At 38.2% G+C, this 25,204-nt stretch overlaps 2 protein-coding genes across 3 annotated transcripts in view; both read left to right on the forward strand.

The window, feature by feature from the left end:
* The first annotated feature begins 385 nt into the window (after positions 1-385).
* On the forward strand, positions 386-6,941 carry ghitm (growth hormone inducible transmembrane protein). 2 transcript variants are annotated; one of them, XM_037691115.1, is made up of 9 exons: positions 386-445; positions 780-943; positions 2,777-2,879; positions 3,111-3,222; positions 3,333-3,474; positions 3,616-3,724; positions 3,930-4,118; positions 5,616-5,787; positions 6,265-6,941. In XM_037691115.1, exons 2-9 carry the CDS (start codon positions 812-814, stop codon positions 6,347-6,349), a joined length of 1,044 nt encoding a protein of 347 aa, XP_037547043.1. In that variant the 5' UTR covers positions 386-445; positions 780-811; the 3' UTR covers positions 6,350-6,941. The 2 variants fall into 2 exon arrangements, with proteins under 2 accessions (XP_037547043.1, XP_037547044.1); XM_037691116.1 differs by having other exon boundaries at positions 407-445; positions 784-943.
* A 6,641-nt stretch (positions 6,942-13,582) lies between these two features.
* Positions 13,583-25,204, forward strand: part of LOC119423711 (cadherin-related family member 1) — a 19,389-nt gene continuing 7,767 nt past the window's right edge. The window contains exons 1-12 of the mRNA XM_037691117.1: positions 13,583-13,819; positions 14,265-14,360; positions 14,690-14,835; positions 14,944-14,994; positions 17,038-17,127; positions 17,239-17,325; positions 19,294-19,410; positions 22,387-22,530; positions 22,625-22,703; positions 22,816-22,916; positions 23,001-23,204; positions 24,775-24,927. Of these exons, the coding sequence (XP_037547045.1) occupies positions 13,759-13,819; positions 14,265-14,360; positions 14,690-14,835; positions 14,944-14,994; positions 17,038-17,127; positions 17,239-17,325; positions 19,294-19,410; positions 22,387-22,530; positions 22,625-22,703; positions 22,816-22,916; positions 23,001-23,204; positions 24,775-24,927 (1,329 nt within the window). The 5' untranslated portion in view covers positions 13,583-13,758. The remainder of the gene's footprint in view (positions 13,820-14,264; positions 14,361-14,689; positions 14,836-14,943; positions 14,995-17,037; positions 17,128-17,238; positions 17,326-19,293; positions 19,411-22,386; positions 22,531-22,624; positions 22,704-22,815; positions 22,917-23,000; positions 23,205-24,774; positions 24,928-25,204) is intronic.

Raw genomic sequence — 25,204 nt, forward strand, 5'->3', positions numbered from 1 at the left:
ATGTAATTCTTTATATTTAGGTGGAAGAGGGAAACCCAGATATGTTGTCATTATTTTTATTCTTACCTTCTTATCAGAGAAATCGTGAAACGTTCTTCTTACCTGACCAGTATATATTGTTTTTATTAAATGCTGTCTTAAAAAATTGTTGCATTTATTGTGTGTTAAGTTTAGTCCATTGAGATTGATGCTCGGTAAACTAATTGTTGGTTTAGTTTCATAATTGTTCTTTATTAACTGAACAAATGCAGTGGGTATATTTTTTTGTTACTTTATCATAGTCGCGTTTGCAGATTTTGAACTACAAATCCCACAAACGATGTCGCTTAATGATGACGCAACATCCAGAAAATTCCGGAAGCTCTTATCAGAGCGTTGCAAAAACACTTGCGTCAGAAACTTGCGCACTTGTAATTAGAAAGGTGAACGGCGAGCCTTGCTCTTGGTAATTGTCCTTTACATGTTGTTAAAAACGAGCTTAATTTTCACTTGCAATTATTTGCAGTTCATTTTGTTTGTTTAGTATTCTGATTTAAGAAGGTTTTAGGAACTTGATAGCCATTTCGTGTACGTAAATTAAACGTTGCTAACGCGTTAGCTGTTTCTGGCATCTCCAGTGCTACATATTGCTGTTGATATTGTTACAGACAGTAACGGTATATTTGATTTGTTTGCTATTTTGTTTTACTTACGACTAACTGATTTTTGTTAATAGTCAATGCACGGACTTTCCATGACAACAGTCAGCTTCTTTTGCTCACTTTTTGCTTACTTTTCAGACAGATACAGACTATAAAAAGACACGGTGAACATGTTGGTGGCAAGGCTGACATGTCTGAGGAGTCTCCCGCTAGTCGGGCTCCGTCCTGTGCTGTCACAAGGCTCCTCAGCCCTGAAGACACCCACCCTGAAGACCTGTACACCCCTCCTCACACCCCAGCAGGTACTTATCTTAATTCTGGTATGCAGAGTATTCAAAAAGCGTTCAATACAAAAACAACTGGACTTTATTTGTAACAGAAGACGTTTCGTCTAAAGACAAAACACTAACAAAACACCCATACACAAACAGAGTGGTGTAGTGTATGCGGTCCAGTGCAGCGAGGACTGTCCAGACCTCTCTCTACATTGGAGAAACTAAACAGCCTCTTCACAGACGCATGGCTCAACACAGGAGAGCCATCTCCACAGGACAAGACTCGGCTGTTCACCTCCACCTCACAGATAAGGGACACTCTTTTGAGGACCAAAATGTGCACATTTTGGACCGAGAACACAGATGGTTTGAGAGGGGGGTGAAGGAGGCAATTTATGTAAAAAGAGAAAAGCCGTCTCTTAACAGAGGAGGAGGCCTCAGATTTACACGTTCTAAAACCTATAATGCAACTTTAAAACAGATTCCCAGCCGTTTTTTCACACCTGATGGGAACAGATGGGCCTCGTCTGTGTATTAGATGAACAAAAGACTCTTACTATCCTGATGCATGCTCAATCTTACTGTTAATGTTTGTTTAGGTGTGAATTGCCAATCTACGTATGTGTGTGTGTCTTATCTCACTCAGCCTTATAACCTGTATCTCTCACTCTCTGCTCTTTGAATTGAGAAAGCTCCTCGGATGAGGAGCGAAACGTCTTCTGTTACAAATAAAGTCCAGTTGTTTTTGTATTGAACGCTTTTTGAATTCATCATGTCCTGGATGACTGAGAATCTTCACCAGCGGTATGCAGAGTACTTCACTGTTTCCTTGTGTATTCTGGTTGCTAAACTCTGTCTGTATAATAAGACTAATGGTTGCAAGACACAACTGAATTTGGTCACTTTCCACTAGTAGACAGGTCCCTGTATCAACTGGTGTCCATTATTAAACCTTACACTTGACATTTTTTTTAAATGTTTTTTTTTCCCACTATGTTTATATATTTTAATGTTTCAAAGCATTAACATTATGTACTGTTAGCATGTTTTATAGTTTTTTTTTATGATCTCGTGAACTCTTACACACAAGCTTTACAGACATGAAGTCACTTAAGTCTGTTAGAGTTTAGTGATTAGGCCGTTGGGTGGAGACATTGTCAGACAAAGCTCTTAAGAGATGTCCTGCATGCTCATTAATCCAGGTAGAAAAGTATAACAAAGTTAAGCCATGTCCTCTGGATGGTTTTATCTTATTGAAACGTTTCGTCTTTTGTCCAAAATACTTCTTCAGTCTGAGGAGATGCAACAAACTCAAGTTTAAGTTCATTGTTCTAAATAGCACCTTCGCATAGTGGATCAACCTGTTGGCTGGTGCTCAGGTGGTTCTTGTAGTCCGCCCTCTCCCCCGCCGCCTGCTCGAACTCTCAAACTAGTTTGAGACAATCTTGGCCAAAGTGGTTCATAATATTCTGATGCATGCTCAATAATCCAGGTAGAAAAATCCAACAAGGTTAAGGTCCTTTGGACAGTTTCTTCTTGTTGAAGACAAGAAACAGCAACAAAAGAAATCGTCCAGAGGACCTGACTTAACTTTGTTGGACTCTTAAGATATGATTTACCTTTGAAAACAAAAGCTCTTCAGTTTATGGTTTAGCACACTGGAAAAAATTTTTTTTTTAAAAGCCTTCCACCAGTAGAACTTGTTGTTTGCTTATAACATTTATGGTTCTACACATATTTACTGCTGTGTCAATCTAAGTTGTCATTTTTCTGATTGTTTCTAATGTAACTGGAAACACTACCAGTTAAATAACAGCTCTAAATCAGAATTTGGCATTCAACTTTTTCTTTTTTTATTAGGGTTATGCCTCCAAGGCCAGATTTGGATTTCGCCGTGTGAAGACCACCAGGGAGCAGCTCAAAGAAGCAGCTTTTGAACCAGCAACAGATACAGCCATGAAAAGTAAATAATTTATTCTTCTGTACTGTATCCTTACGTCTTGTTCCGTGTTCTGCACCGTTAAGCTTTACTGAAGCACAAACCGATCAAAATCTCAAAAATATAATGATCTCAATTGGTTTGAAGCCCTTTGTGACTGTAATTGTTTAAAAAAAATTCTTAAGATAAACTATTCATAATATTGAGTAATGAAAATTCAAGAATATATATAAATTTATTTTCTAATTTTGCTAGTTGAAAGCATGGGAAAGATAGTTCTGGCTGGAGGTGCAGTCGTGGGTCTTGGAGCTTTGTGCTACTATGGACTCGGCATGTCCAGTGAAATTGGTGCCATTGAGAAAGCAATGTGAGTAGCAGCTCGGTTTTTAATCGGCATATCATGAATTTTATTATAAATGACATATCTTTTGAATACATTTGTCGTACCATCTAAAGAATAATTTACTCCGTGTGTAGGATCTGGCCTCAGTATGTGAAGGACAGGATCCACTCCACCTACATGTACTTTGCAGGCAGCGTTGGACTCACAGCTCTGTCGGCTGTAGCTGTGAGCAGAACCCCGGCACTCATGGGTCTGATGATGAGAGGATCCTGGCTGGTGAGCTTTGCAACTAAGATGGAATTTCCCCTCAATTAATTTCAGTATTAAAATGAAACTAATGTTTACAGAACTTGTAGGTGGTTAGAAAAAAGTGACATTTCCAAACATAATTCATTTGAACTGTCGTTTGTATTCCAGGCGATTGGAGCAACTTTTGCAGCAATGATCGGTGCAGGGATGCTGGTTAGGTCCATTTCATATGAGCACAGCCCTATGCCCAAACATCTTGCTTGGATGCTTCATGCAGGTTTGCTGTTCAGTGCCTTGCTCTAACTTGTTCAGAACCATTTCAGTTACGTAGTTGCATAGTTTAAACACTAGAGGGCAGCAGGATAAAAGTTCACAGGAAACGAACCCTGATGTTTTTTAAATCTATACGTTCCCTTTACATTTATTGCACAGTTTATTTTTTATTTGTATTTATTAGTCTGTTGCCTTTTTTTTTTCTTTAGGTGTGATGGGCGCTGTCATCGCTCCACTCACTCTTCTCGGAGGACCTCTGATGATGAGGGCTGCCTGGTACACAGCAGGCATTGTGGGAGGCCTTTCTACGGTGGCCATGTGTGCCCCAAGCGAGAAGTTCCTCAACATGGGAGGGCCATTGGCTGTCGGCTTTGGAGTGGTGTTCGCTTCCTCTATTGGTTAGTAAAGTTAATTCTCAGTTCCTAAACTCACTATTAAAAGTACATTATTTATTTTAAAGATGACCAATCTTTCACAAAGGGAGTACTGCGGTGATTAGCCTTGTTAAAATTAATTAATGACGGCTGTTGTATTTTATAGAGAAAAATGCAATTTATCATAAAGAAAAAAAACAGTATAGTCATTTATTTTGTTTATATCAAAAGCATCTTTGAAATCAACAAAAAAGGTTGAATCATGTCATCTGGACTTCGTTTTTTTGTTAAAAAAGAAACGTTTCGCCCCTCGTCCAAGAGGCTTCGTCAGTCTGAGGCCTAGCCATCTGGTATTACCCAGAAGCCACCCTGACTCTTGTGTTTCAAGCCTGCCTCAGATACCCCTGAAGTCTGGCCTTTTCACTAATGGTTTCAAAAACACAAAGTTTGTTTTCTCAGTCATCCATCATGACATGATTCAACCTTTTTTGTTGTTATATACCTGGATGACTGAGAAAACAAACTTTGTATCTTTGAAATCATGTATACCAGTAATTCCTGCCATTATGTGGAAACAAATTAGGAGACGTTGAAGCTGTTACTTGAAAAACTTCAAGCTTTTAGCTGGTACAAATCGAACATGTTGTGAACAACTTTGTGTAGAATAATCCCTGTTGTGCCAAGTAAAATACGTCAACCACTTTCACAAAACTTATCTTCAAATACAATGTTTATGCAAATTAAATCATTTGTCATCTTGCAAATATTAGAGTATCATTAGTTTGTAGGAGCAGCACGGTGGCACAACTGGTAGAGCTGCTGCCTCTCAGCGAGCGGGTCCTTGGTTCAAACCCCGGTCCAGGGGCCTTTCTGGATGGAGTTTGCATGTTCTCTCCGTGCATGCGTGGGTTTTCTCCGGGTACTCCGGTTTCCTCCCACAGACCAAAAACATGCATGTTAGGCTGATTGATAACTCTAAATTGTCCCTAGGTGTGACTGAGAGAGTGAATGATTGTTTGTCTCTGTGTCCCTGTGATGGACTTGCGACCCGTCCAGGGTGTACCCCGCCCCTCGCACAGTGATTGCTGGACATGGGCACCAGTGACCCAAAATGGAATAAGCAGGTAAAGATAATGGATGGATGGATAGTTTGTAGGAATTTATCTGTTGATATTATAGCTTTAAAATCAGAGTAACGTGAAATTTAGCAACTCCTTTTATAGGCATGAACACTGACTTTTTAAAATTAAAATGTATATAGTTGACATCAGCTAGAATCAGGTGAAGTGTGTAACATCCAGAGTAATTGTCCCATGCCTACTAATTAGATATTGTGTAAAGTGTACCCAGCTGTATAAACATTTAAAAAGGAAGAGTTTTAATTTTAGTTTAGGTAACTCCATAATAATCTTAATTATTGTACGTACCAAATGAAGAATAGTGCAGGTCTTGGTGGTGACTTTGAATCCAAAGCTACAGCGAGTCTTACGATTACTTTTTTTCTCTCTCTTGTCTCTCCAGGGTCGATGTTCCTACCTCCATCCTCAGCATTCGGAGCAGGCTTATACTCTATCGCCATCTACGGAGGCCTCGTCCTGTTCAGCATGTTCCTCCTCTATGATACACAGAAGGTTATAAAGAGGGCGGAGTCACACCCGTTGTATGGCGTACAAAAATATGACCCCATCAATGCGTAAGTCGCTCTAAGAATTGCCGTATTTTCCGGCGTGTAAGTCGCATCAGTCAAAAAATCATCATTAAGAGGGAAAAAAACATAAGTCGCATTTATTATGCGTTACCGCTGATCCGTTGCGTTTATTACACGTTTAACAGTCAAAACAGCTTCATTTCGCCTGGGCGACGCGCCTCCATCGCATCGCAGCCAGAGCCACTAGCTCTCCAGCGTTCCTCCGCCTGCACCAGCTGAGTGAAGAGAGCGCGCACGGGAGGACTCACTGTTGCAGTTCTTTGAAATTTAAAGCGTCAAAAATTGCGTTATGAATATGGTGGTAAAAGTATATAAGACGCTTTGGTGTTTAAGTCTACGCAAAAAAATCTATGCAAAAAAACTGTGACTTATATGCTGGAAAATACAGTACATTGTTTTTTTATATCTATGGAGTACTTTTTGTGATGTGCTAAGTGTGAATCTCGTGCTCTGATCCTACAGGTGTATGGGGATCTACATGGACACACTGAACATTTTCATCAGGCTGGTGATGATTCTGGCTGGTGGCGGCAACAAAAGGAAATAAAACTCAGGATGGCTTCTGCTCCACTTTTTATGTTCCACAAAGCTGAAACAGTCATGTTTATCCCAGTCAGCATAAACTGGTTTTATCTTTTATGTACAAGTCTTTATGTGGGCTGGTAGACAAACATTAACGTTTTGCAAGTGACTGCACTCTGATCTGCTTGTTGCAAGTCAGGAAGACAAATTGATGTAAAGGATGTTTTGAGATGGAGTCATTCGATTTTGGAAGCAGGTTTAGTTTTTTCTCCTAAGGTTGCACATCTGGTAAATAAAATCTAAGTGATGTTACCAGGAGTGGGTTTTTTTTTTCATTTAGTTTTTCTATTCATTTCATTCAGAATTAAAGTTTAAAATGTTACAAGCAGAAATGTCAACCACATAATTTTCCATATTGGCAGAAAAGAAACCCACAGAACTGTATGTACATGCTTAAAAAGTCCAGATGTTTTACCTCTTTAATCAAAGATACGAGTTCATGTGTTTCAGGGAGTTTGGGAAACTTCAACATTACTTAATAAACCAGTTAAAATGAAGAATTCTGTATGTTGCACTTTGAGTTTGTGACTTTTATAATGGTCTGTATTAAAGCACTGAGCAAATCTACCAAATGTAAATGTGGTCCTTCCACAAAATACATTATTTTTACATATTGCCACTATAAAAGTACATGAGTAAAAACACTGGGTACAGCTGTTTTTTTTTTTTTTAAATATCGTGGCTTGCATTAATAGCAATAGCACTTCCTTGTTAGAATATTTTTAGGTGACCAAAAATATTTGATTTGGCTTTTAAGACCAAAATTTTATTCTAACTTGGGATTTTTTTTTTCTAATATTGCGTACAGTGCATGACTAGATACAAAGTCAGTGTATTAGATGAAAACACTTTTTCTTTAATGATAATAAATGCACTATTTACCATCAATCTTTGATAAGTAAATGTGCAAATGCTCAAACTGAACTTCATAGATAAATGCATATTTCCACAGTTGAATTCAATGAAAATTTCAATTTCTGTTGTGCAGCGAGTCCTGTAAATATTTTTGGTGCTAAGATCTTAAATTTTCAAGTTTCAAACCAACAAATAAACACTTGTAAAATTCAGGAGCCTGCAAGTCTAATTTTTAAACGTCTAAAACTAATTTCCATCTATCGGCTTAAACTCTTAAGCTCCTGCTGCTGCTACAAAGTAATCTGATAGCAAAAATCAAGTATTTATCTGCACCCTGTGGAGCAGTGGGGTCCACACTGTGGCTCCTCTCCCCTTAAACAAGTCGGCGTGAAGCAGCAGATGACAAAAGCTTAGTGTAGTAATCCTCTTGTCCACCATCTGGCTGCGCCTCTAAAATTAAACCGTCAAACCAGGGCACTTGCAGCAGATGCTAACATCTGTAAATAAGCAGGTGTTTGGTTAAGACGCGCACACGTGGAGCTCGCAGCTGCTATCAGTGTTTAAAACCTCACAGATCATGTGAATGGTTTGGACACGTTATATGAAAACAGTCTAATGGGAAAGATGAAGGGCACAAAAACGGACAGGATTGGCCGAAGCTTCAGTGTGATGTGCCATCGGCTGAGATAGAAGCTGCCGTCTGTCATTTTTAGATTGATGGATAATTGGTTGGAGTCCAAGGTTAGATGTCCAGGCAGATTATGCGTTTGTCTGGAAAACAAGCAGAAAAGACAAACAGCATTTGTATCCATGATTATAAAACTTAATTAATTTGATTTATATGTACATAGTTGCTTGTACAAGTATCCACTTCTTCCTTTATGAGTCATGGGCGTCACTGGTGCCCATATCCAGCAATCACTGTGCGAGAGGTCAGGGACACCTTGGACAGGTCTCCAGTCCATCACAGGGACACACAGACACAAATGAAACAACCATTCACTCTCACCTAGGGACAATTTAAATTTACCAATCAGTCTAACATGCGTGTTTTGGTCTGGGAGGAAACAGGAGTACCCAAATCCACGCATGCATGGAGAGAATATACAAACTCCACCCAGAAATGGGATTAACCTGTATAAATAAAGAATGAATGAATGAAAAAAAGGCTCCTGGCCGGGATTCGATCTTGCAATCTGCTCACTGAGAGGCATCATCTCCACCGAGCCACCGTGCTGCCTAGAACTTCCTTCATTTCTTTATCAGGAACTATAGATGACTGACTCTAGTGAACTTTTCCAATCCGTATTGCTTAATTATGAAAACATGTTTATTTCAACGAAGCATGAAGGTAAAACAGAAGAGTACAAATGATTATTAAAATAAAAATAACTAATGTAAGAAGCCCATTTTTTTTCTTGATTTACATAAACTCGGACGGATAATCACAGAATAACTTTGATTTATCAGGACAACTTTGTATTGTATTGTCATTCCTCTCTAATGGAACAGAAACGTGTCGGTTTTAGCACAACAGAATCATCAAATCCTTTCTGTAAAGTGGCCATAAGCCATTTCTCAAGAATATCAGCAAAGAATGACTCATCTGACTGCAGCAACATCACTACACTACAAAATCTAACACGTTGTTTTAACTGGGGGGAAAAAAATCAAAGCAGTGCCTCAAAATGAAAAATAGAAGTCCTACTAACCTTTGTGATATCTTGTTAAAATGTGTTAGTTTATGTTATGGATATTATATTTGATTGAAGTTCTAGGTAGCTGCTGAAGCATGCAAATCCATGTCTGCTTCATAAAAATCTATGTTTTAATAAAATTTTGTTTCCGTTAAATCGATGTGGACTAGTTAATTGATAAATCTGCACAAAATAATTTAATCTGCAAAGCCATTTTATCTTAATTAAAGTGTCTGGTCTTTTGAGAGAGATTTTTTTGATTAAGCTAAAACGTTATTTTCAACAAAACAGTGGCTTTTAGAATATTTTTGTCTTGTGAAATAAATATTCGTACTACATTTAACCTACTTGACAAGGTAATAGCTACACTGACTTTTCAATACTATTTTGTAAACCTTTACAACATATTACATGGTTGTCATTAATGATGATTAATTAGTTTAGTTAGTTTAATTAGTTTAGTTTAGCTTTCTACAACAGGTAAGATGTTAATTGTTTGCACAGAACTCCAGTTCAAAAATGTTTGAAGTGAAACTGTGTCAAATCTTAGGAGACAAAAAGCTGGGAGGATGGGTTTAGTCTGGATGAGAAGTGACACAAAACTTCAAATTCACCCATATGACTGATCTCCGAAGAGTTTTCCTCATGACATTTTAACATTTTGTGTATTTATTTGACTTTTTTTATAACTAAAAACCTCCAAAATGTGTACTTTGTGATGATTTTTTTAATCATAACTGTATTTAAGATAAGATGACATTGGTGTGGGAATGAGCTGGAATTTGTTATCATATTCTCTTAGATGTGTAATGCTGGAGACTATTTTTACACCTGTGAATCCAGCAGGCGCACACTCTGCACCTCCGCTTGAGTCAGTACAGTTAACACTAGCTGCTGAAACGTCAGACAAATGTGCACTCGCTTTGACACCTGCTAATGCGCACGTTTGGTTTAAGAACAGACAGAAAAAAGGTGCTAAATCTCTTTTCTGGACTGAGTGGAAATTGTGTTCAAAAATAACGATGACGTTTCTTAAGTGTCATCAAGGTTGTTGGTTGCAAAGCGTCATAATTGTCAAGATTTGTTCTTGGAAAATTGGGATTATGAACAAAGTGGCTTTGGCACACTTCAGCTGCTGGTGATTAAGATATATTCTATTTTTGAAATGTAGTTTTTCTTTAATGATAAGCTATCTGGTTAAAAATGGTACATTCAACCTTTATTTATACAGTGTAGTCTCATTGAGCCACGAGGACTCATTTACAAGAGAGACCTGTTTAACAGATGAGGTACACTCAACAATACACAATCATATAAAAAGCAAAATGAAAAGTAATTAGAAGAAATGCAATGAAAACTAAACAAAAACAGCTACATTATAAAGCAATGTAAAATACTAAAAAAAGGAACAAGTCTGCATTGGTTTTTGCCATGAACTTAGCAACTGTTTAAGGCCCTGTTTATACGAAAACAATTTCTGGTGAAAATGGAAGAGTTTCGTTGTGTTTGTACTGTTCATTTACACGAAAATAGAAAATGTTTTCTCTGACAACGGCACAATTTAAGAACGTGTTCGAGAGTGCAGTGGTTCAAAAACGTCCTTGTGTTCGTTGTCATGTAAACAGGAAAAAAAAAAAAGATATTTTCTTTCAGGGAATCCCTAACTCATGCGCAGTATGACGCAAAACATAACTTTCATTCATTCAACCTTTATTTAGACAGATAAGTCACATTGAGCCTAGAAGACTCATTTACAAGTGTGATCTGTTTAGACAGACAAAAAGTACTGAAACTGGACGCATGTAGGAATTGGAGGCAAAAAAAATTCCTATCAGACTTTTTTTTCCTGCCTGAGAAGAAAAAACTCTGATATTAAAAAACACCTCGCACAAACAAGCACATAGTGATGTAGACATTTTGCAGAGGGGTACGACGAGAGCGGTGAGCATAATCATAGACGCTCTCAAGGGCACCGTAAGAGTCCTGATAAGGATGGAATAATCAGCCAGTGTCCTCCAGTGAGATCCGTAAACATTCTCGAGGGATGTCGAGGAATGGCCAAGAATAACAATTATGAGGATCCAAGAGTCCTGAAATGATGACACAAAGTTTATTCAGCTGGTTTCATCTGGTTATCAGTTGGAAATTCCTAAGGGAGGGGGTGGTGAGTGTCAGATCACATGTTCTCCAGGTGAATTCAGATAAGATTACTTTCAAGGCCAGCCAAGGGAGCCAAATTCGGATAAACACACAATTGTTTTAGGGACAGGCAGGACTTAATGACATCAATCTTGAGTCTGTGTTGGTCCAAGCGGTTCTAAAATGTCCAAATTAAATGGCCACACCGATGGAACGTGACTGAGTAAAATCCCCTAGATCTGATTCATTCTGCCCAAAGCATTTGAGTCTGGGTACTCGAGACACGAACCAAGCCATCATAAAGGCAAGCAGCGTGATCGGGTCCAAATTTGCTGCCAACGACTTCCTTGGTTATAGATAAAATCAGCAACCAGCCGAATCCAAAAAGCAAGAACCAGTTATCGTAAATCCAATTAAATATGCATCCTTGAAATCCACAAATGGTTTCAGAGATAGACACATCCTCAAGTCTTCCAAGTTGATGAGATATCCAGCTGCGTGTGTGCCAACAGGGCAAACTGGTTTGCCTAAAGCCTGTCTTCTCTTCAAAGAAATGTTGTAAATTGTTTTGAGGGACGAACTGATCAAAACAACTCCAGAACTATGGTTCAGAAGATGCAAGAGAGGCTCAGAATAAGTTCACACACAGACAGAGCAGCAAAGCAAAGCAGAGAGGGAGGGGATGGGAAAGTATCCGATCTCAGCAAGAGCAAGTGGTGGCTTCCTATAATCCACAGAAGAATAAACAATCAACAATGGCGGATACCAGAGTATTGTTTGTGCTTCTGACTCTGTGGCTCTCCAACACAGTGCTCATTTTCTACCTCTTTACTTAAATCATCAAAAACTGATCTCATACAACGTCACTCACCCTAAGCAACAGTTGAAGCTCGTCGTCTGTCCATAGAAATATTTTATTCTCTGCCATCTTGACCATTGTAGCAGCTTTCCGGTAGAACATTTTTTTACACATTCGCACTTAGAATTTCAAGTTTCGAAGAACATAGCAAAGTGGCGTGACGAGGGAATTACACTGTTTCTACGTTTACCGTTGCTGTGTAAACAAAGATTGTAATTAGAATGTTTTCATGTAAATGTGTTAATAGAAATGGGGGGGGGGGGTCTGTTTTCATTGTATCGTTGTCCTGTAAATGGACAAAATCCCTTAGAGAGATCAAGGTTGAGAGCTTGAGATATTTTTGCAAAGTGTTCTAGGTTACAGGAGCAGAGTAGGAGAAGACAAATTTGCTTAGTTCAGTTAGCACTGAGGGAACATTGCAAGTAATTATGTCCTGAGAGTGCACGCTGTAGCTGCACTCATGCAGTGACATGTAGGAGGAGATGTGTACAGTATGTAGGCAACAGACCAAGAAGTGATTTAAAGATGAAAATGTACCAGTGTGAGAGTCTGCGTGAAGTTAATGATGACCAATTGACCAATGAATACAGGATGCAGTGATGGGTACGGTAGTTACAGCCAGTTATGAATCTTAGTGCATCGTGATAGACAGCATCCAACATCTGCAGGGTGCAGGAGTATTCATGTAAATAATGTCACCATAGTCAATGGAGGGGAGGAAAGTCACAGTTACGAGGCATTTCCTAGTGTTCAGAGTTAAACAGAATTTATTTCTGAAAAAGAAACCCAATTTAACTTTAAATTTCTTTACCAAGTTTTCAACATGAGATTTAAGAGGTGCGACTCGACCACAATGCCCAATATTTATAAGAATCTACAAACTCAATATGGACACCATTCGAAGATAAGATAGAAGGAAGGACTGCTGGTACAGACTTCCTGTCTGAAAACAACATTCCTTTGTTTTTATCAGCGGTTAGACCAGTTTAAGATGGAACAATCTGACTGGATGATGTTGAAAGCGGACTATAAGAGCTGGAAAACCTTAGTAAATGTTTTAGCTCGACAGTAAACAACTGTGTCGTCAGCATAGAAATGTAAGGATGCATCAGGAATGATCGTACCTACATTATATATGAAGAGGGTGGGTCCTAATACTGAGCCTTGTGGTACACCATTATTAACAGTTAAATAGCTGGAAGAAGTACCATTATGTTGAACACATTGCCTCCGATCTGAGAGATAAGGAGAACCAGCCAATAGTGTGATCTGTCTGAGAAACCAATTTCAGAGACCTTATGACATAAAATGTCATGGTCCACAGTGTCAAAAGCATCAAACACGTGTTAATGTTTTGTGTCTTGAGGTGTAGTGACCCTAAAGGTCAGTAGGTTTCTTGAAAAAAAAAAGGACTTTAAAGGACAGAGAAAGTCTCAATATCTAATCAATGAGGGGCCTTCCAACCATGTAAACACAGCACCGTGAGTATTAAAAATCTGATTTATCAGTCATCACAGATGCAGATTTAAGTACCCTTCATCACATGTGTGCTGAGGTGTAATTTTCACACCACACTGTGTGAAACCTGAACTCTCTTCCCCCCCATGTTTAGTTTTTAGGATGGATCTGGAGTGTGAGCAGTGAGGCAGAAGATGTCTGCAAAGAGGAGGGATGCGTCACTGGATTAGCGCCTGAGAATCTGCCTCAGACTTTTCTTCACTCTGAGCCTGCTGAGACGCCTCCACAAGGGCACGACACTCGCCGCTCGCTTCCCCTCCACCAAGCCTTCCACATGAGTCAGCCAAGCCTTACCTCCGCACCAGGATGAAGAAAAATAAGAAAACACACGTGTTCCTCTTTCTCCTGCTGCTTCATTACAGTTCAGGTAGGTTTTTCTTTTTTATTCCTGTGTGCGCGTGTGTGAGTAAGGATAAGACTTCTTGGCTTGCTCTTATCTGTTTAATCCTCAAACACAGAGAGGGCATGTTCATTTTAGAGTGGACCGTTTATACCCATTACAACTCGTATAAATCATTGTGCACTGATACATTATTTTTTTAAAGAGTTAAACCTCATATTCACTGTATTGATGATTTAACTCCTATTTACTCCTCACTACTGCTTTTAATTACTGCTCTTTTTTGCTAATCATTGCATCAATTATCAGTCAAACCTTGATAAAAATGTTTAAAAAAAAAAACTAGGATATGTTAAAATCCACATAATTTATACACATTTTTGCAGATTTATGCAGTGTCTAGAGTAACTATGAATACTTCTTTCTCCTTCTTTCTTAAATAACTTGGACCATTTTTATGTTTTTCATGAAGGCCAATCAGACTATGCCCCATATTTTTATGACAATGGACCAAGTAGCACAAGTGGAAATATGGCCTTGTTCAGCATCTCTGAGGATACACCTGTTGGTATGTTTCATTAACATAGATTGTGTTGTACCAGTATACCAGTATATTCTCAGTAATTTGGAAAAAGATTTGTAAACTATATGGATGGATGAATGGGATGTTTTGGAGGATGTTTGGTGTGATTACCGTTGAAAACCTTTCTTGGGTGTAAAATAAACATGTAAAATGCTCCTGCTAATCACTGTAATACCTTTTGGATTGTGACGTATGGCAAGACTGACAGAAAGAAAACAATATGGGCGGTGGCTCATCTGAGCTGACTATAAAAAACAAAGTGAAAGGCACTTTTATCTTTATTTACATTTTTCTTTATGGATTCCTCCCTGTAGGAACACAGATATACATCCTGAATGGTACGGATCCAGAGGGAGATCCGGTACAATACGGTCTCACTTTTGAAAAGGGCTCCACAGAATATTTCAGGGTGGATCCCAAATCAGGAAACGTGACTCTGAATCAGGAGCTGGACAGAGAGGCAAGCCTAAAACATCAAGACTCTTCACTTTGATGCAAAAATGGCTCTTTGGCTAAGTGTCGATAACAAAAGTCAGTAAAAATGACAACGTCGATTTTATTTTCATAGAAGCAAGATGAAATTGCTGTGACAGTGAGCATAACAGATGGGCGCAACAAAGTAAGTTTAATGATGCATTGCTGTTTTTTGTATTTCTTATTAATTATTTTCATAAACTACACCCAATGTCTTGTTGTTTCATTGTATACCAATTGTGACATTCATTTAAAACAGTTAAGAAAAGGAAACTTCTCACATGAGCATAAAGAATGCAAAATAGGTCAGATAAAAGCAGAAACACTGAAGGAAGCATCATGTTCAACACTTGATTGAAATGTTTACAGTTTCAGGTAAACGGCACATTCATTATCGCCAAACAAGACAAGTGGATAATAAATGTAGATGTGTGTTTGCATTAGCATCAGCAAAATAACTCATGAAACCACTGGAAAGTAATCACTGGGTGCCCATCTACAACTGATTACCAGTTCAAGATAGGGATGCACGATATTGGATTTTTGGCCGATACGCCGATATGTTAAAACTTATTTGGCCGATAACAGATACCGATATTTTTATATACTTTCCTTTGTCAGAACATCGCCCTCTTATTTAGACGTATTTGCTACAAAAATTGTGTAACAGCTGCAAGAGCTGGTGACATACAGTATATCCAGTAACAGCCATATGCATAGCACTTTAACTTATATTAAATGAAAAGTGTTAAATATGATTTATTAGCATTAGTCACCTACGATGCTGTCACACTTGTGGAGGCTTGTTCCAGGTTCCTAGCTGCAGTGTGGGATCCTCTGCACTCATGTGCATGAAGGACATGGGGGTCGAGATGGTGTAGAGGTAGGGCAGCCAGCTCGGGACCCCAAAGTCCCAGGTTCGATCCACGGTCAGTGCACACCTTGTGGTGTCTCTGGGCAGCACGCCTCATCCTCAAAATGCCCCTAGTGGTGGATGGGTTAAATGCAGAGACTAATTTCACCATTGTATGGAAACATACAGTAATGACAATGTGATGACATTATTATTCTTAAGTTCAAAGTTTTTGTCTATCCATTGTGCCGTAAGACTAATCATGCTAACGGGGCTAACACTTGACGTCCAAATGTTTGTGGTAAAACTCACCCAAGTGCTATCGGCTATTAGCTTTTCAATGATGTCAGAAATGACGGCTTGTAACTCGGGTAAGGCTACGTTGGAAAAATATCTCAGACTGGGGACGATGTAGCGAGGCTCAAAATAGTCCAAAAATCTTCAGAATCCAATATCCTCAACAACAAAACAAACTTCCACACCACCAACATTTTGACTTCTTCCTTTCCACTGTGATCAGATCAGGTAGACGCGCATGACGTCGTCACGTTGTGCTAGCGATGCAGGCATCCTTGTCACTGGGTTGTCATACAAAAACAGTGTCTTTTTTGCCGATGCCCGATATTTAACTTAAACGCTAATATCGACCGATACCAATACCATCCCAATAATATTGTGCATCCCTATTTCAAGATGGCTGCCACAGTTAAGCAGCCTTAGCAAACATACAAATGGCTACACTTTGGTCACTTTTACAAACATCGAGCTCAAGTTTGATGTATCTGTAGCTGAGTATCATCTTCAATACACATTCTAATCGCTAACACATTTTAATAATAATAATAATAATGTCATCACAATGTCAGCACTGTATGTTTCCATACAATGGCGAAATTAGTCTCTGCATTTAACCCATCCACCACCAGGTGGTGCAGTGGGCAGCTATTGAAAGCGCCCGGGGGACATTTTGGGGATGAGACGTGCTGCCCAGAGACACCACGTGATGTGCAGTGACTGGGGATCGAACCTGGGACTTTCGGGTCCCAAGCCGGCTGCCCTGCCTCTACACCATCTCGGCCCCCATACATTTTGCAAGATTTTCTAATATTGCATGAGATTGTACAGAACATATTTTAAAAAGGTTGGACCAAAACATCTACAACTCTGTTTCTTCTCATGAAATGATTTAGTTTAAAACTCTGACACGAAAGGGTACAGACGATGTGCATTTGCAATATAGAATAAAGAATTTTAGTACGACGCAGACGAAATAAACAAAAGGTAACAAAGCAGTTTTCATGTACAGCTGAAAATTTGTTTTCACGTTGCTTTCAGGTTGTTGAGACAGTGAGAGTTTTTGTGACGGATGCCAACGATGAGCCGCCTGAATTTCAAAACCTGCCTTTCATCATTGAGGTTCCAGAGGTATAAACACATAACCACTTGGGAAATATCTTTATCTGACAATGACACCAATTAAACCTGGAATGTGAAATAAAAGTGGGGTTTTAACATGAACAAATGTCTTTTTACCAGAACACTGCTCCGGGAAGCAGCATCTACAGAGTCCGTGCTGTGGACAAAGACCTGGGTTCAGGAGGCAGCGTCTCTTATTACCTACAGGTGATGGCAACACTATCTGAACATGTCCAACTGAACTCAAACAAAAAAGACATTTTAGGGGATTTTGATGCATTTTAAGCATCAAATTCTTGCAGTTCTTTGGTTCTAAATCTTTTTTTTTTCCCAGCTCAAATGAAAAAAGCATATTTCTAGTTAATAATGAATCCAGAAACTAATATTCCCCAAAATATCAAAGCTGATTTTGGCGACTGTGGTTAGAGCAGTCGTCCTCCAATGCAAGAGTTGGGGGTTTGATTCCACCAGCAGTCACATGCCAAAGTGTCCCTGGGCAAGACACTGAATCTCTCAATGCCTCTGATGTGTGTCCCTTCGGTGTATGAATGTGAAAAAGCACTGATTAATCTTTGTATAGAAATAGTAGAGTGCTGTATGAATGGGTAAATGAAGGCACATAATGTAGTGTAAAGTGCTTTGAGTATCTTGATAAGATAGAAAGGCGCTATATAAGTGCAGTCCATTTACCATTTTCTACCAGTCTTCACTGTCCCGTTGACCTAAAAAGTCAAGGTCAAGGTGTCTTTATTGTCATTCGCACCACATGTAGTGCATGTGATGGAACAAAATTGTGCACACAGGATCCCAGTTACATTCGACCATAATACAAATTGTAAAGAAAAACAGTAGTAATATCTAAGATATGAACTAAGAAATATGCTAAACTAAGAATATACTAAGCACTAATAAAACACAACAAAGCGCCAAACAACAGCAGCATGAACATGAGTCTGCATGAGCAGATGAGGACGAATGAACACAGCAACATGAAATAAATCAGCAGCATGAGATCAGCATCATGGATAGTCAGTAGAACATATCAACAACCAAGTGGCATTACAGTGATTTTTTTCACAGAAATTTTCACAATGATAATCCTGACTATGGATTCATGAGTCTAACAGCCTAAGGGTAGAAGCTGTTCCTCAGCCTAGTGGTTCTACACTTAATACTCCTCAGCCTTCTACCTGATGAGAGTGGTGCAAAAAGTGTGTATGCTGGATGAGTGGGGTCCTTCATGATGCAGGTGGCCCTCTTCCTGCATCTGGAGATGTAGATGTCTGTGATGGTGGGGAGGCTGACTCCAACGGTCTTCTGTGCAGCCTTCACCACTCTCTTTTTTTTCAAGTGTTCTTTTACCTGCAACAGCAAAACATTTGCAGAAGTTAACACGAGGTCACCTGAGCAGAGGTGATCCACGCTTGCTTGTGTTTAGTTCAACCTTGAGCTCATTATTTTGACACCTTCATCGCTTTTAAGATCATTTCACTCAGACCTCAACTTGATTTAAACGTTTCATCAAAGTTTAGGTTCCATGGCTGATTTCAGACTATTTGTTCATATTTGTATTGCTTGAAAAATGTGCTCTTTCCACTTTCCAAATTGATTCATATCCAAATATAAACTCTGTTAGCTGGTTTGATATGACCCGAACATTCAGGGTTAAGAGCACGGGTCAAGCTGTCACCATGAGAGCAATTCTGCCATGTGGAGGGACCAAAGGGGCATTCATGTGGTGGGGAAAGCACACTGTGGGAAGGATTAATCATACCAGAGAACAGTCTGGAAATCACTTTAGTGGATTAAATTTCAATTACATTTGTGCAAAGCATTGAGGAATTAATAAAGGCTTAGGTCTGGTGACCGCTGACAGCGCAGTAGTGTTCACGTGTCGACTGTCACATTTAATTATTCGTAAATAAAAATGGTTTAACTGAAGCAAGTTGAGGAGGGATGGTGTTGATCAAAGGTTTATTTTGCTCTTGGTCATGTGGCAACAAGTTTTTCTGCTTTGTAACAACCTTATTAGAAAGAAATGTACATGTTGCATGTTCTATACATGACAGATCTGTTATCTCCCAATGAGGACATCGCATTACCTATCAGTAAATCTTATTTTTCCATGACAAATGTCTTCTGTCCCACTAAGTGTTTGACTCTTTATGTCATTAGAGTTCCTCGTTTGCCAAATTCACCATTGATGGACACAGCGGGATCCTCAGAGTCAAACCTGGCAAGAGTTTGGACTACGAAACCACATTAACTCACTTTGTGACAGTGGTTGCAAAGGTGAGAGGCTGATTCTGCTGCAAACACGTATTAGCACTTTAGCTTGTAGACGCTCAGCTGTCAGAAATTTCCTTTTTTTTCTGTGCTGTATCACTGAACATTCAAGCTATGTGTTGGAGGAAGATGGCAAGACCATGATTAAATCTCCTTATCTAATTTAAATAAGTACAGTACACGAAAAGTCTAAGAATTTATTGTCAAAATTGTTTTACGAAGAGTATTGTTGTTGACATGTTTATTCCAGTGTTCTTGTAAATAAAACCTTCTGAAGGCCAAGTTTTAATTAAATCCTGCAAAGCGATGCAAGTTCTCTCTCCCAACACTCCTCCCGCCTAAAGGAACATTTTGACAACTTGTTTATCTTTTTTTTTCTTGGCGTTCGACTGCTTCTCAAAGGCTAAACCTGCAATGAATTTCTGACTTAATCAAAGTCATGCATCAATAGGCAATTTAAATCACTTCCAATATCCAAAACAACAAGAACAAAAGCAGTCAGTCAAATCCTTATTAATATGTTTGATTAAAAACAAAAAAATCAATAAGTAAAAAATAATAAATAGATAAAAAAGCCTCATCTTTCTACTTCCAAAAAAAGGTGTGTACTTTGTCTCAATAATAGAACAACTCAAGCAAGTTATGAAGTCATGAAAAAGGGCGGGGATTAGAATAATCATTTTTAAGGATAATACACAAAAATGACAAGAAAAAGACAAATAAACAGAATTTAAAATCACTTAATTTGGCTCAGATTTGTGTTTGGTATGTTAACAGTTCTTAATATGGACTACAAAATTAAACATTTAATAGTGTGAATGCTTACGAAGCATTGTGATCCATTTTTCTTCTGTACGTTTTCAAGCTATTTCAACAAATCATAAATCAAAACAATCAGCTCTTTCAGGACAATCCTGCTATGGCTTTTAGTATTGGTGCAACCTTAGCTTTTTGAAATATTTAGCCTTTTCTGCCACTTTTTGTTTTTCATAGAAAATGAATTGAGCTCATTTTCCATCCTTCAGATCTTTAGATCTGTTTACAACCTTTTACTGCTCCTTCACATTTTGTTCTGGTTCAGTTTCTTCCTTGCGCACATTTAAACTTTTTCTCAGCTATTATCAGCTAATTTCAGTTTGTTTGGTGTTTTTTCAGCTGTTTTGGTCTCCTTTAAGTTTCTTTCTGCTAACTATAACATTTTTGTGCTTCTTCTAACTTCTTTCAGCTTGTTATGCTCCTTTCAGCTTTTTGCTGCAAGTTGTAGCTATTTCTACCATTTCCTCTACTGTTTAGCTGTTTTTTCTGCTAATTTAAGCTTTTTCAGCTAATTCCACATTTTTTTGCACTCTTTTCAACTTTTTTCAGCCCAATTCGGCAAAAACGTGCTCTCTCCAATTCCTTCTTGTAGTTTCAGCTTCTTTCTGCTTTTTAAGGTACTTTTCAGCTATTTTTATTTTTTGCTAATTTCAGCTTTTTTTCAGATAGTCTATTTTTTGTGATCATTTCTGAACCTTTCAGCCTAATTGGGCAAATAAATTAGCATAAAAAGGCAAAAAGAACATGTTCTTTCATGTTCTTTCTGCCTTTTTATGCTAATTTAAGCTTGTACCACATTTTCAGCTAACTTTTTTTTAGCATTTTTAGCTAATTTCAACTGTTTTTAGATAAATTCAAGTTATTCATACATGGGAATTCCTGCTGCTTTTAGGATGATTTACTTCTTTATGCTTGTTATGCTTGTTTCAGCTTTTTTCTGTTATTTCTGCTATTAATTAGCTGTTTTATGCAAATTTTTACGTTTTCAGCTGATTTCACCTTTTTGAATTCATTTCAGCTCTTTCCTCTTCATTCTAGTTATTTAAGCTTCTTTCTGCCTTTTCAGCTGTTTTTTAGCTATTTTTGCTAATTTCAGCTTTTTTTTTTTTTAATCTTTTTTTTGGTGTGTGCTTGATTTTTGTTCTTAAACCTAATTCAGCAAATATGTGCTACTTTTGCTTTCTTCTGCTACTTAAGGCTAGTTCTTCATTTCAGCTACATTCCAGCATGTTTTTAGCTAATTTCAGCTGTTTTTCCAGTAAATTGTTCTGCAATAAGCATTCACACTGTATTTTCACAGGAAATGCAATTTCTCTAGTTTTCTATGATTTACTAAATATTTTCAGGATGACAATTTAAACTAGTCAAACATGTTGAAACAAATTTTAAATAAGATATAGTGGCTTCCTAAATCTAACAAGACATCATTACTTTGTTATAAAGTGTTACTAAACCAAGAGCAAGATCAACTCATCAAGTTAGTTTAACACATGGCTTCTTATCAGTTCTGGCAATAAGTAATGTGATACATTTAATTTTTTTCCCCAGTCTGCATAGAGTTAGTTAAAAAGGTTCAAAATATCTTATAATCAAACAAAATCATTTTGTCAAAACAAATTTTATGTGGAAGGTTGCGTAAACATGCAAGGATCATGAAATCCCTTGATTTCCAAACGTTAAATGAAAACTTATCAAACACATTTTTTGACTTTATGCACTTAAAGGCGTTTCCCATGTTTTGCTGAAATTTGCAGTATTTTTAGCCGATTGACATGAAAAGACCCTTCCATGCTTCTGTCCTTCACCCACAAGCCCAATTTAGCCAGAATTTTTTTCTAATTTGACACTTCATTATTCATTTGTGTACATTTTAGACCAGGGCTATTCAACTAAATTGCTCAGGGGGCCACAGTTACTGAAAGCCAAGAGCTCAGGGGCCAGAAAAACATCCGTTATTGTCATTAATTAAGGTTGTTTTACTATTTTAAATCTAGTTTTATTTAAAAATGGTGGGCCGAACTGAGCTCAGCAGTGGGCCTGATTTGGCTCCTGGGCCGCCAGTTGTTTTAGACCTACTTAATTGCTTTTTTGTTTTGTTTTTTTGCTTTAAATTTGTAATAACTGTTATTAACTTAGCGTATTAACTTTGTGTTTATTGTTTTTCAGGATGGAGGTGGGAAGTGCAAGGGGAAACATCAGGTGTTGACTTCCACAGCCACTGTAACTATCAATGTTCTGGATGCCCAAGACATGCCTCCAGCCTTTGTAGGGACTCCATACTTTGGCTACATCTATGAAGTTTCTGTCCCTGTAAAAATGACAAAAAACTTATTTTTTTAGCATTTAATTTAGTCATATTGTTGCTTCTGTTTACACTAGTTAATTTATTTATTTTCCTCCCTAGGGTTCAGAAATATACACAGTGTTCGCTAAAGATGGAGATCAAGGCAATCCCAACGCCATACATTATTCCATCATAAATGGTATGAAAAATGAAACATATGTCAAATGAAGCTGTTGTTTTGATGATGTTGCACATTTTTTAAAATAACTGAGATTAATTCCAAATGCAACATTTCTGTCATCATTTTGCAGGCAGTGATGGTGTTTTTGAAATAAATAGCACCAGTGGATGCATCACTCTGTCAACCCCACCGTCTTTGCTGGAAAATGAGCTCTATGAAATAAAAGTTAAGGTAATAATGTTCTTTTTTTCCCATCTTTTTCATTCATTCTTTGAGGATTAGTCTTTGAAATCTTGTTACCACGTTTAAATCCAGGCGTCTGAGATTGGGCCGAGTAACCAAATGCTGGACTTCGACATCGCCACAGTGACAGTGCGGGTGGTGGATCTAAACAACCATCCTCCAACCTTCTATGGAGAAAACGGACCACAGAGCAAGTTTGAGGTGACAATGTACGAGCATCCACCTGCAGGGGAGATCCTCCGAGGCTTTAAGATCACAGTCAATGACTCTGATCAGGTGAGTTTGTTCCCACATTTCCCAGCTCTTGTTGTTCTTATTTTTACATGAATTGTCAGTTTTTTTAGGGTTCGTTGTGTTTTCATGAATAACTTTTCACCTTTTTAGTTAAACTGTGCTGACAGTTATCATAAGTATATACAGTAGTCCCTTGTTTATTGTGGGGTTTAGGGACCACGCCCCCCCCACCCCGCACGATGAATGAAAAGCTGCAAAGTAGGGATAGTAGTACAAGTTCAAGTTGAAGTTCAAGTAAACTTTATTGTCATTAGGAACAAAATTATGTACACAAGAAGTAGTAGTAGTAGTTTATTTTAGTATTTACTGTACAAATTAGTAGTAGTAAGTAGTAGTTCATTTTAGTATTTACTCTAGTAGTAAGTAGTAGTTTATTTTAGTATTTAATGTAGTAGTAGTAGTAAGTAGTAGTTTATTTTATTATTTACTCTAGTAGTAAGTAGTAGTTTATTTTAGAATTTACTGTAGTAGTAATAAGTAGTTTATTTTAGTATTTATATACAGTATATATTAAGGCTTTATAAACCCTTCCCACACTCTTGTAATGTTCTAAACTCTTAAACGTCCTTTTAACAACATGTATACAGAACTGTATGTAGCTACTAAATTTTATTTACTAGCTCTGCAGAACAGCAACAGCTCTGGTTCTGATCCAACTCTGTTCTATTCCGACTCGGTTAGTTTCTGCAGACCTATCCTGCAGCAATGAAGCTCACAAATCAGTCCTCTAAACTCTTGAACCTACTAATTTTAACAACATACTTATCTGAAACTACAAAATTTTACTTACAAGGGCTCTGCAGAACAACAGCAGCTCGGTTCCGTCTGACCCAATAGATGGAAAAAAGTCCTGGTGCAGAATGACAAAGCCCCATCCAGCTTGATATGCGCGTGCTGCCGCTCCAGGAGCAAGGCTGCCCAGGATTTAGTCCACCACCTCTGGGCCAGTCTGGACCAGCACAGCGTGACCAGAACCAGGCTGAACCCTGCAGCCGTCTGTCACCTGCAGCTCCCAGGATCCGGGTCATACTGAGTCCAGATCTTCCTTCCTGCCAGTTCTATGATCTTATCCTTACAGAACTTCTGACTTTGAGTTGCAAAACTTTCCATCCATTTGCAGAAAGCAGCAGTTGGAAGCAGTGTTGTCTTCTGGGAAGTGAACTGATGGCTTCTGGGTAACGTAGTTCTTTAGACTGGCAATACAATGTGGGCTTAATGAAAGAAAACTACAACATGGTGGCGCCTCCTCTAAAAAAAAAAATTTTTTACAATACTGTACGCCCACAAACCGCGATAGAGCGAGTCAGCGAACGTCGAACTGCGAAATAGCGAGGGCCTACTGTACTGCATAAATACATACCTTTCAGTACAAACATGCTTAAGTGAATAAAATGTCCATCATATTTTCTTCGTCTGGCCTCCTGTAACATTAACTACCAGCTTATTTCAATATGACTGTTAAAAATCTACCTTTTGACGAGGACATTATAAATCAAAATAACTTACATTTCACAGTCTCCCTCACTAACTCCACATTTCTGATGGTCGTCAGGGAGCAAACGCTAAATTTAAGCTGAGGCTCGTGGGGCCAAGCCGAGTGCTTCGAGTGGTTCCCCAAACAGTCCTGAATGAAGCTCAGGTGACCATCATCGTGGAGGACACGTCTGGCATCGACTTCGAAAAGGGACAGACCCTCTCTTTCAAGGTGAAACCTCCGTTTTTGTAATTGAATGTTAAAGTAATGATTGTAGTGTTTAATATATTGCATTTTCTTTAAAAGCTAAAGATTGCTTAAATAGTTTTATTTTATTATGACATTTACATGTAGTTTATTTCTTTTTCTGCATGACATTTAATTATCTTAAAAGTTCTTCTTTAACTTAATGACATCCCTGTAAGTCACTCAGAGGAGAAATGAGTTTTCAACATGGAGCTTAGAAAAGAGGCAAACTGAAGGTTTTTTTTAATAAAAAAAAAAAAAA

Source organism: Nematolebias whitei, chromosome 17, assembly GCF_014905685.2.
Source record: "Nematolebias whitei isolate Nwh7 chromosome 17, NemWhi1, whole genome shotgun sequence".
In the NCBI taxonomy this organism is placed as follows: Eukaryota; Metazoa; Chordata; class Actinopteri; order Cyprinodontiformes; family Rivulidae; genus Nematolebias; species Nematolebias whitei.